Source organism: Talpa europaea, assembly GCF_964194135.1.
Source record: "Talpa europaea genome assembly, chromosome: 5".
In the NCBI taxonomy this organism is placed as follows: Eukaryota; Metazoa; Chordata; class Mammalia; order Eulipotyphla; family Talpidae; genus Talpa; species Talpa europaea.
This window is the reverse complement of record NC_140071.1, coordinates 113,788,860-113,800,325: the sequence shown is the minus strand read 5'-3', so window position 1 is coordinate 113,800,325 and position 11,466 is coordinate 113,788,860. Positions and strand designations below refer to the sequence as shown.

Below are 11,466 nucleotides of genomic sequence, written 5' to 3'. Positions count from 1 at the left end.
CGGAGCGGGCGGCGGACCTTCATTGTCTGGGAGCACCTGCCAGGTGGCGGGCCCGTGCCCTAGTGTGCGCGGGTGCCCGGCTTCACAAAGCGCGCGGGCAGCACCACCCTCGTCCCGGAGCCGCCCCCGGCGAACCCACCACCCCACCGGGGAGAAGCGGTGGAGAGGTGCAGGGGCTCCGGGGTCGCGAGCTGCGGGCGAGGGTCGGCGAGCCCCCCCCTTCCCTGCAGGCTCCGCAGCCCCGGGAGTAGCCCGTCGAAGGAGCAGGGGTCAGACGCCGCCCGCAGAGAGCGAGACCCGGGCGGGGAGAGGGAGGGGAGAGGCGTGGAGGGGCGCCGAGAAGGGGCGTGGCCGGCGCGCAGGGGGAGGGCGCTGGGAGGAGGGGCTGCAGCTCGGCGCTCGCGGCTCTGGGGGCTCGGCTTTGCCGCGCGCGGTGCACTTGGGCGAAAGCTGGAACGTGGAACGGAGCTCGGATCTCAGCGCAGCCACCGCGATGAGAGGCGCTCGCGGCGCCTGGGATTTTCTCGGCGTCCTGCTCTTCCTGCGCCTCCTGCTCGGCGTCCAGACAGGTGGGAGAGCGTGACGGGCGCTCGGGCCGCGCTCCCGGGTGCAGCCTGTGTCCCCGCGGGCTCGCACACGCCGGGGTGTGTCCGGAGCGGTGGTGCTGGCCTCCCGCGCCCGTGCGTTTCAGCCTCCGGGAAGATTCGAGGCGTCCCCGCGACCCTCGTGCGCCCTGCCCGGCTCACCTGCGCCAGGAGCCCCCGGCTGCTATTTCGGGGTGGAGGGCGCTGAGCTAGGGGTCTTCCCGGGGTGAGGGCAGTGGAGGATCTTAGGCGTGAGCAAGACGCAGGCTGCGGGTGCCGGGTTGCCTGCGAGTTTGGGGTTGCTTTTGCAGAGGGTGCCTGCGGGCAGAGGCGGCGATCGGGGTTTAGCAACCCGAGCGTTATCTGGGAAGCTCGGCCGTGGGAAGCTCGGCCGCTGCTGCCTTTTGTTAAAAGTTGCGCTCGTGTGACCGACACCCCGGAGGACCCGCGCACCGGGGCTCGGCGCGCGGAGGGTAAAGTTGGAGAGCCTTTTCTTTGCTCTGCGGTTGCTGCTTTGCAACCGCGGCCGCTCTTTGTGCCCCTGAGCTGGGGACTGACCCGCTGCCGTCTCTGCTCGAGGCGCCATCCGTGGCTGGAGTCAAAGGCTGCGGCTCCCCCAGCTCCCCTGGTTATGCTTTTCCATGCAGAGCCACGGCGTGCGGCTCTGGGGCTGGACCCCCAAACCTGGAGGTGGTGGCGACAGAACAACTTGGCCAAGGCGTGTGGAAAGCGGCCGCTAGGTTGCAGACTTTTTGCTTTTGTAAATCCCGTGCCAGAGGCTCGCCCCTCCGCCGAGGTGCTGTTTCTTTCCTGCCACGCGCCTCCGAGCGGCTGGTGCCTGCGTTGGCCGCTTGCTCCCCTGGGGGACGCAGGCACCGCGCGCGGGGACTTTGAGGTCCCCGACCCCGGCACCTCCTGCGCGCAGCCTGGATGCCCCGCTAGGCCGTCCGGGGTCTGCAGACCCTTCGAATCGGTGCCAAGGACCTGTAATCCCAGGTCCCTCTTTATCTTTGGGTATTTTGAAATCCACAACACCCCCACTCCCCCTGGTGAGATCTCTGTACTTGGCTGCCGAGGTCGGGGGTGATAGGAGTGGTGGAACTTTCTGCAGCTCTTTCTTGGATATTTAAGCAGTTGTGAAAATCCTGTTCTATCTGCGCGGGAACTTGGGTCTTGGGGGGAGGATTTGCAGACTTCTGGGCCCTCTCGGTCAGTTTCCTACCCCTTCTTGAGCGTGTGCGGGTCACCCCGCGAAGTCCTAAAGCCCCGCTCTCGCCCATGTTTTTAACAAACACACACACACACAACCCCCTTGAGGGGCTTCCTGATGATGTAAGGATAGAAAGTGAATCCGAATTGGATTTCAAGGTCTGGAAAGGAAGCACCGCAGTGAACTATTGTGGGACTTAGGACAAGTGGTCAGTTTTCACAGAAAGTCTCAAGAGGGCAGCCACCCCCCTCCGGGTCTCCGAAGGTATTGTCAGGGCTTTCCTGTTGGGGGGGGGGTGGGGGGCAGCAGGAGGCCTTGCTTCTGGACCCTGGTGAGTGTCAAATTCCTTGTGGGATTTGACTGAGCTTCAGTGACACCTTTGGTACCTACTTGGCGGTTTTTAATTTCAGTTAAGGTATGTCAACCCACCTGGGTAGAGAGCACGCTATTTCCCTTTTTAAAAAAGAAATGAATCAATCACTTCCTTATCATCATGATTATTCTGCTCCATCCAGTAAATTTCTAGCAAAGGGAATTTTAAGGTCTGGCTCCTGGGGGGAAGTGTGGTGTAGTGACTGACAGCGCCTTGTCCTGCCCTCCTGGTCTTCCTTTCTCAGCCATTGATTAGCTGTGTGTCCTTGGGTAGTCACTTAAATATGGGGGAGCCCTATTTCCTTAAGAGGAAAATTAGGCAGCTGTCTTTTGAAGGATTCCTTGGGTCCAAAATTTTCCTCTTTTTGAGTTCGGAGTGCAAACTATACTTTTTCTGAACATTTTCTCAGTTTCTGTCCACTGTCCTCCGTGCTCATATCTCACTGGTCTGCCCTTGCCAAAGCATGGACATATATGGTTTATGCCACCACCTTCTTCTCCATCCACACAATTTCACCTACAATTTTCCTTTTGAGAACTAGGAGGTGCCAGTTCTTCAGGGATACCTTCCTCTCCCTCCCCCTTTCCCCCCCAGTGTTTACAACTTCTGTGCCCAGCAGGATGAACTTACAAGCCCAGCAGGATGAACTTACAAGGAATAGTGAATCATACATTCCCCGTATTCCTGCAAGTGTGAGGCTAGAGTTATCCTCAGCAGCTGGACACAACATTCTGGATTATCCTGTTGGAAATATGATGGTCTTATAAAGGAGCCAAGATAATTCCTTGATAGCCATTCTGATTTTTCCACCCCTCCACATATTTGTCATTCTCAGTCTTTGTAAGTCATGCACGCTGTGCTATCACCACGTTTGCTAACATGCCTAAAATTACATATTATGTGTGTTGTACGTTGTCGTTTTGCTTTCCTGGAAATTGCACCAGGATGGGGTCTCAGCCTCATATTTCCAGTCCTTTCAACAGGCCTTGGTAGTATTGTTACTATGGTTCATTCCTACCATTTTATAGCTGGAGAAACTACTAAGAGTAAGTTACTTTCCCAAAATAATCCGTGGTGAAGCCTGGCATTGGCCCCCACATGCCCAACTGTATATCCATTCACACGATTTGGCAAAATTGCTTGTAAAGGGAGATTCGTTTGGAAATGTTTAGTGAATGCATAATATATGCCAGGTATGGTAGGAAGTTTTGGGAATAGAACATAGCTATTTGGGTGAGAAAAAAATAAACCAAAACCTAACCTTGCTTACCTTGTGATATCTGAGTTAGAGTGTTCTCAATTTGAGGTAAGTAGTTACTGAGGAGAGTCATTAAATTACACCTTCCCTGGAGGTGCAGAGGCACTTGACCTTGTGGTAGAAGGCTTTAGGTGTTAGCTGTACCATTCCAGTTAGTTCCTCAGAAATAAAGATAAGCCAGTTCTAAATTCAACTGTCTCTAAGTCAGTTGAAAATTTCCATCCCCCACTCCATAAGATAAAAATGGGTCTTAGCATCACTAGATACTTGCGGCATGCTTGTGAAAGAGAACATCCCCACCCCCAGTAGTGGGAAATACAATTGGCCATTTACCCTCCCCGAGCTGGATGAGCTATAATGACAGTTAACCACGCAAACCTTTCTTCTCCCCCAAACAAATTCTTGTAGGAATGTGCCAAGTGTATCGTGGGCTTCCCTTGGAGTGTGTTTATGTACAGATGTTGGGCTGATAGATTTTGTTGCTGTTGTTGACAGCCAGAAGTTGACCTGAGGATTTTGACTCATTTCCTCAAGCTTCCCTGGCTGATTAAAGGACACCGGGAAATGAACTGTGCTGTCCTGAGCCGAGTTCTTGAGGGCGGACAATACCAGGGATCCCTCAAAGCCAGCGTTCAAGACCACAGCAGAATTTTCTTCTGAATGAATTTTAGTTTAATGGTTAAAGACTAGGACTTGGGACTTTATTTTGCTGCCTTCATGGTGTGATAACTTTAAGAAAACAGAAAGATATTGGAAGGAATCTTAGGCAAAGTTTTCCATGCAGTTTCTAGAACTTGAGTAGATACTTTATGACTGCACATCCAGAGTGAAGAGGGTCAGGCAAGTCCAGTGCAAATCCTTGTTGAAAGGATTTGTGAGTAAGCCTGATGAGCAGCCGTGATTTCTAACAATTTGGGACATGAGACAGTTCATCTTTGACTTACGACTTTTTTTTTTAAAGATTTATTTATTGGGCCTCCCTGTGTCGCAGCGGTTGAGCGCTGGGCTGAGAAGCTCCCCTCAGCCTCTGCAGCACCAGTTCGATCCCCGACCCCCAGCGAGGGTCCCACATGGCGCACAGATCTCTCCTGCCGCCCGCTGGCTGCTCCCCCAGCAGTGTACTTGTCAGTCTGCCTGTTCTGGCCCCTGCTCTAGCTCTGGTGAATTCTCTCACCCTCCTGCGCTTCTGACTGTACTCAGTGCTTGTATATAAATCTTTTTTTTTAAATTTATTTATTCATGCATACAAGAGTTGGGGTACAGGCCAGAGGTGCGGGAGGGTGAGAGGATTCACCAGAGACAGAGTGGGGAACAGAACAGGCAGACTGACTGAAATACACTTCTGAGGGGAGCAGCGGGCGAGACAGGAGAGGTCTGCTGCACCTTGTGGGTTGCTCCTTGGCCGGGGATCGAACTCATGCTGCAGAGGCTGCGGACAGCTTCATAGGTTTCTTCAGGGAGGCCCTGACTTATGACTCTTAATAAGAGAAGTTTGTAAACTGATTATCCAGTACGTGTTTTGTTTGGCCCTTAAGCATTTTAGAAAACAGGTAACATTGAATAATCTGGAGAATTTATGTCAGGATCTAGGTATCTGGTCAGTTTCAATGGCATCTGTGCTCTTCAGGTTGCTCTGGGCAATACCCTCACCTCTGCCAGGCTTCAGTAGGATGGCATTTAACCTTGGGCCTGGTGCATGCAGGTGGAACCACTAAGGTACCTAGTGGAAGGAGCACAGGCCGAAGGCGTGGAGGACAGACAGCCTTATAATGGCCAGCTGCCTCCATGGTTAACAGCTTTGTGTCTTTGGAGTTGCCTAACCTTGCTGAGTTTCACTTTTTCATCCTAGCTTTGCTATTCGCTAGCTGTGTGTTTCTGGACACATTGCTTAATCACTCTGCGCCAGTAAATGTGTTGCTACATATAATGTTTTTAGTATGGTGCTGCCTGGCACATTCAGTACAAATTTGATACTTGTCAGCCATAGTTATCTATAAAATAAGGATTATTATTATCCCTAAAATGGGAATAATGCCTACTCTAATATGCTTGCCTGAAAAACTAGAAAAAGCTTGTTATAAAGTTTCTTGGCCCAGGGCCTGAGATGGGATAAGCAGCTACAATTGAGAAAACTCAAGAGTATGTAGAATTGGACTATTTCTCTTTATAATTCTTGCATGCAAGTACCAATAAGTGCTAACTTGACAGTCTCTAAAATCAAATAAATTTTTTTTCTTGAGTTTTAAATAGCCTTTGATAGAACTGTTTGGGAATCTCTAGTCTTAGAGATTGAACAGATCGTGGACCTTTTTTTTTCCCCAGGAGAAAAAAAATCTCAGATGACTTCTCCAACAAAAACATTTATACCTGCTAATTTTTCCATTTATCTTGTGCTTCAGCCTTCATGCTTACATTTTGGTCATGACACATTTTTGTTAAATATCTTCCAGTGCATACCTTTCTGACAGCTAGGTTTTCAACATTTTTGCAGAATTTAAAGTTTAAGAGAAATTGTTATTCAGGGCACGAGGCATCAGAGTTAAGAGCTTGGGTTCTGAAATTGGCAATCTGGGTTTTCCTCCAGTTCTGCCACTTGCCGGGTATGTGGGCTGAAGCAAGATCCTTTATCCTGTCCTCCTGCTTCATTTCCTCGTCTGTAAAATGGGGATGGTGGCATAGGGCTCCTGGGAGGCGTGAGTGCATAACATTGCCCACGCAGGCAGCATGCTTGGCACTTGTTCCTCACCGTGGACTCCACAATAAGGCTGGTTTTATGTTCCTCTTGCAGTATTTTCTCTTAGGAGAAAATTCAAAAGTGCTTTGCAACTTGATTATATGGATTTTCTTTGGGTTTTAAGATATTTACACATTTAATGTCTTAATTTTTTAAAAGTCCATGGCTAGTGGTAACGCATACTTTTCTATCCAGTTCTCCATTTGACTTTATTCTTAGTCTGTTTCTAGGTTACTGAAGATTTCTGTATAAAATTTTAGAAGGGGGCCTCCCTGGTGGCGCATGGGGGTGAGCACAGCGCTGTGAGGCTATCCGCGGCCCTTGATTTTGATTCCTGGCCAGCCTGGGGAGCAACCCACATGGCGCGGCAGACCTCTCCTGTCTCGCCCACTGTTCCCCTCAGCAGTGTGTTTTGATGCATCTGCCTGTTATTCTCCCTTCTCTTTCTGATGAATCTTCCCCCCCGATCCTGCGACTCTGGCCTGTACCCCACTTCTTAAAAAAATTTAGAAAGGGGAAAGTCTACAATTAGCCATTTTTTTTCAGGTGACTAAGGATTGAAGGTCCATGAACCTATTAACTTATGAAGCTGCATTGAAAGCTTCATTGGGTGGGAGTGGCAGGGTGGGGGGGGCACATTTCCATGACTGTCTTTCCTGGGAGTGAGGGGCTAAGCTGAACTTGGCCATTGCCACAGGTTGGACACGCAGCAGTGCTCAGTAAAGGCTAAGCTAAACTTGGCCATTGCCACAGGCTGAACACGAAGCAGTGCTCAGTAAACACTGGCTTAACATCGCTCCTCTTCTGCAGTGCTTAACACCAAACTTGAACATCGTAAGTGCTCAGTAAACATTTCAGGTTCAGTTTAGTAAGGGTTTGCCCGTCCCACCCTGTTTTGGTCCTTGCAGGGATTACAAGTAGGAGCTGGGGGTGGGGGGTAGCAGCAGGATGGGCACAGAGCAGGTTTTCTATGACTCCATGCAGATGTCCTGGAGCCCTCAGTGGCTTTTTCAGGATTTTATTTTTACCAGGTACATGCAAGGCAGGGGTACCAGGGGGGCTGGGAGACCTCCCAGCCCCCAGTGAATCTTCACTCTGTCAGCTCTCTGGGGTTCTCTCATGGTTTCGTTCTCTCTCTCTGCTCTCTTCTCCTGGTTGTTCCCTTCTGGTGGTCTCCTGGTGTCCGGTGATACCACCCTTATAGACCCAGTCTCAACCCAGGTGTAACCCACGTACGTATGTCCACATCCCACTCCAGGTGCCCACTGTCAGGCGTGCATTCAGGACCGCAGGGATCCATCATTAATCCTAATGGCGGGAGGGCAGAAAAGCCTGACATTTACCCTACAGGTGGGATAAGAGAACAGCCACCATCTTAAAAGCAGAATTTGATGTCATAAGAAATGCAAGGTGCTTGCGCAGGACTTTATTTTTTTTAAAGATTTATTTTTATACAAAAACTGGGGTACAGGCCAAATGCACAGGAGGGTGAGAGGATTCACCAGAGACAGAGCAGGGAGCAAAACAGGCAGACTGATCGAAGTGCACTGCTGAGGGGAGCAGCGGGCGAGACAGGCGAGGTCTGCCGCACCATGTGGGATTCTCGCCAGCCAGCCGGGATCGAACCCTCACTGCAGAAGTTGTGGACAACTTCACAATGCGGCGCTCAACCACCTGCGCCACCAGGGAGGCCCTTGTGCAGAACTTTAAAGGAGAGGTGTTTCTTGCTGGGCAGGTGATAGGGATCAGGGATCAATAAAAATGGCCATTGGAGGTAATATTTGAAATTAATTTCTGCACCTTAAAAGAGGTTATGTCTGTAGTTGAGGCTTCAGTTGGAAAAAAAACTTAAACAGGGAACAGGATATTTAAAATCTTATTTGAGGATTGCCACACCTTTCATTTGGTGTGATGGCTGGGGATGCACGGGTAGGGGTTTAGAGGAGTAGGGGGAAGAATTGGAGGGGAATGATACTCTGATTAGCCTCCAGGAGCATTGCAAGGAGGGGATATTTAGTGTTGTGTTTGGTTCAAATGAAAAAAGCTTTGAAGTCAAGGCTGGGGTGGACTTGACCCGGCAGTGGCTCTGCAGACCTGTTTGCAAGTCCAGAGCTGCTGGTGAACCATTCCATCCAGTTAAGCACATTCCGCAAACCGCCCCCAAAGCTTGGACACCCCTTTGCTGTGGGCAGCCAGAACTGAGAGAAGGATATGGTGTGTTTAAATTTTAGCAAAATATACATGACATAAAATTTATCATTCCAACGAATTTTCAGTCACATTGCTGGACACCGATGGTTGCTTCCACCATTGTATTCCCAGGACACTTTTCGTTTCATGAAATTTAAACTCTATACCCATTCAATACTAACTCCCTATTTCTACCTTCCCCTGCCCTGGCCACCACCATTCTTTCTGTCTTTATACACTTGACTGTAGGGACATCTTCACGGAAGTGGAGGCATACAATGTTTGTGATTTTGTGACGGCCTTATTTCATTTAGCATGTCTACAAGGTTGATCCCTATGGTAGCTATGTCAGAATGTCTTTGCTTTTTAAGGAAGGAAATGTGTGTGTGTGTCTGCATGTGTTAATGTGTAGGTGGATATAGATACCACCTTTTGTTTATTCACTCATCTTCCGGTGGATACTTGGGTTGCTTCCACTTGTTGGCAGTTGTGAATAATGCTCTGAATATTGGTACAGATAATCTCAGAACATTTTGGGGTGTGAGGGTGTTCTTCAATCTCATGGCTGAGAGATGTTGGTGGGGAGCTGGGCAAGCGAGAATCTGGCAGGCTCTTTGGACGGGCCCTGGACGGACTGAGGTCCTGGCTGTTAGGGTGCTTGCTCTGGAAATTATCAAGAGAGAACACCTAAGAGATTTCATTCACTTGACAGATTTATTTCTGAGCACCTTTGATATGTCAGGTTCTGATGAGATTTGGGAAGGGGAACAGGAGTTATGTGGATATTGCTAATTGGGAGAACTGGTGATGTTATGGAATTAACAGAAATAAAGTCAGAGGCGGAGAAGCCCATTTTGAGGGAGAGAATATGATGTTAGAGAACATGATTGTTTTGGGCTTTACTTGAATCTCAATTTCATAGACATGATGGTGGATTTAAATGAGATTCTGCATAGAGTCCATCTACCTAAGAAATACAACTAAACCCCACCTGTCACAGCCCATAACTGTAATATTATGGTCAGATTGGGGGATTATAAAGAAATGTGTATTAACTGTCAGTCATATAATCAAAAGTAAATGTTTACGAAAAGATAATCCTGCATTCTCAACATTAGGCCATTTTTAAAGTATGTTTATTGGCTTTCTTAGCGAGCCAGGTGGGCATGTTGGGTATAGATGATTAAAGCTTGGGAAATAGGCCCTTTGAAGGCAACTTAAAGAAATTGAATTTATTAAGCCCGGAGAAGATAAGGTGAAGGAAGCTTTCATGAATGACAATCTTCAAATATTTGTAGTATGTGAGTGTAGAATGGACAGAATGAGAGTAGTGTAAATTGCCCCAGAAGGAAATTAAGATTTTTTTTAGGGAATATTCTTTGATGGTAAGGGTTGGCAAAGACTTTATTGCATTACCAGCACTACTTCTAGGGATTTCACTGCAGGTATGAGGAAAGTCAAATAATTGTCATTTTGAAATGGTTAGGTCCTGCCCAACTCAATTGGTTTATGACCCTTTCAGGGCCTGTCTGAAATCCTTTCTAAATAAAATAACCAGTCGTTTTTCATTCCTCTCTGCCTTGGCTGTGGGTAAAGTGTTTCTCATAAAAGCTGGGTAGACTAACATGATTCACGAGTCTTTTCACAATTTTTGGCTATATTGAAAATAACGAATAAAGAACCCACAGCCTAAAAGTTGGGTTGTTGATCTTTTGGGGGGAGGGGGTGTGGGAGGGGGTCTAACCGCAGAAGGAATGGTGTTATCACATTGCTTAAGCTGAGTGCTAAATATAAGAAAAACAGAAGGAAGCTCAAGGTCTAGAGAAATCCATAATCAATCATCATTAGCCCTGACCTCAGAATGATCGTGCTCTGTCATTGCCCAACTGACTGACATTTTGAGACCCAGTGAGCACACTGTCTGTAGGCTGAAAGATTGGAAAGGACGGAGGAAGTTCTTTTCCCTTGATTACTCAGGGGTAGATTGTTAAGTCTGCGGTTTACCCACCACCCTAACTTCCCTTCCCAGATGTCCTTTCCCTTTGGCCACTTCATAGTCATGGCTCAATATGGCACGCATTAGAGCAGCCAGAAGTCCATTGGTAAAAAGGAACTTGCTCCCATATGATCCAGCATTCCACTCCTAGGTATTTACCCAAATGACACAAACATTAATTCCAAAGGGCACCTGCACCCCTATGTTTATAGCAGCACTATTTACAATAGCTAAGCTGTGGAAACAACCCAAATGCCCCAAAATAGATGACTGGATCAAGAAGATGTGGTACATATACACCATGGAATATTACTCAGCACTCAAAAAAGATAAACACATGCAGTTTGCAGCAACATGGATGGAGCTAGACGGGATCATGCTCAGTGAAGTAAGTCAGAGAGAAAAAGAAAAATACCGGATGGTCTCACTCATAGCAGGAATTTAGAAAACCTAAATAAGGGACCAAGAAAAAGACTAATTAATACAAAGTAAAAATCAGCAAGCAACAAGCAACTATAAACCAGAGACACACTACGGGGGGAAGGGGGTATGGAGAGGAAGGATTAGGGTCAAAACAATGGGGGGGGTGCAATTGTATGGGGAATATAACCAAAATGAAAATGCATACATTGTGCAAAAAATGAAAAATGATGTAAGAATTATATAAAATAAAATATTATAAAAAAAGGAACTTGCAATTCAATAGCTGCTGGTTAATAACGCCATTTTACCTGTCAGGTTGAGATGTGCGATAATGTCCGAGTTGTGAGCCCTGCCTGTGAAGAGCCTAGGGTGCTTGGGAAGATAAGTGCTGGGTAGATTGGAAAGTAACAAATCTGCAGTAAGTTTCAAATAACAGTCCTGCTCCAGAAGCTAGAGGGGTAGGTATCACTTCTTACAGGCGTATATCCAAGGAGAAAGATACATGAGTTAACTCTTTGGAGAGTAGGACGGGACTAGGTCAAGGTGTGAACAGTGAGTGAAAGCTAAGGGCTAGCATTAGCCAAAAGGCTGCCCTAGAAAGTGTTGCTGTGAAGACGAGCTAAAGATGAGATATCAGACACTTTTACAGCTGGAGGACATGGAGCAAAATCTCTATGACCCGAGCAGACGGGGTAAAG

At 48.0% G+C, this 11,466-nt stretch overlaps 1 protein-coding gene across 4 annotated transcripts in view; it reads left to right on the top strand.

Annotated features, from left to right (window-relative positions):
- Positions 1 to 493: 493 nt before the first annotated feature.
- The window catches only part of KIT (KIT proto-oncogene, receptor tyrosine kinase), a gene marked incomplete at both ends in the record, with an annotated part of 80,761 nt that continues 69,788 nt past the window's right edge, over positions 494 to 11,466 (top strand). For all 4 annotated transcript variants that reach the window (XM_084233839.1, XM_084233838.1, XM_084233837.1 and 1 more), the window contains one exon: positions 494 to 569. In XM_084233839.1, coding sequence (XP_084089965.1) covers positions 494 to 569 — 76 coding nt within the window. The remainder of the gene's footprint in view (positions 570 to 11,466) is intronic.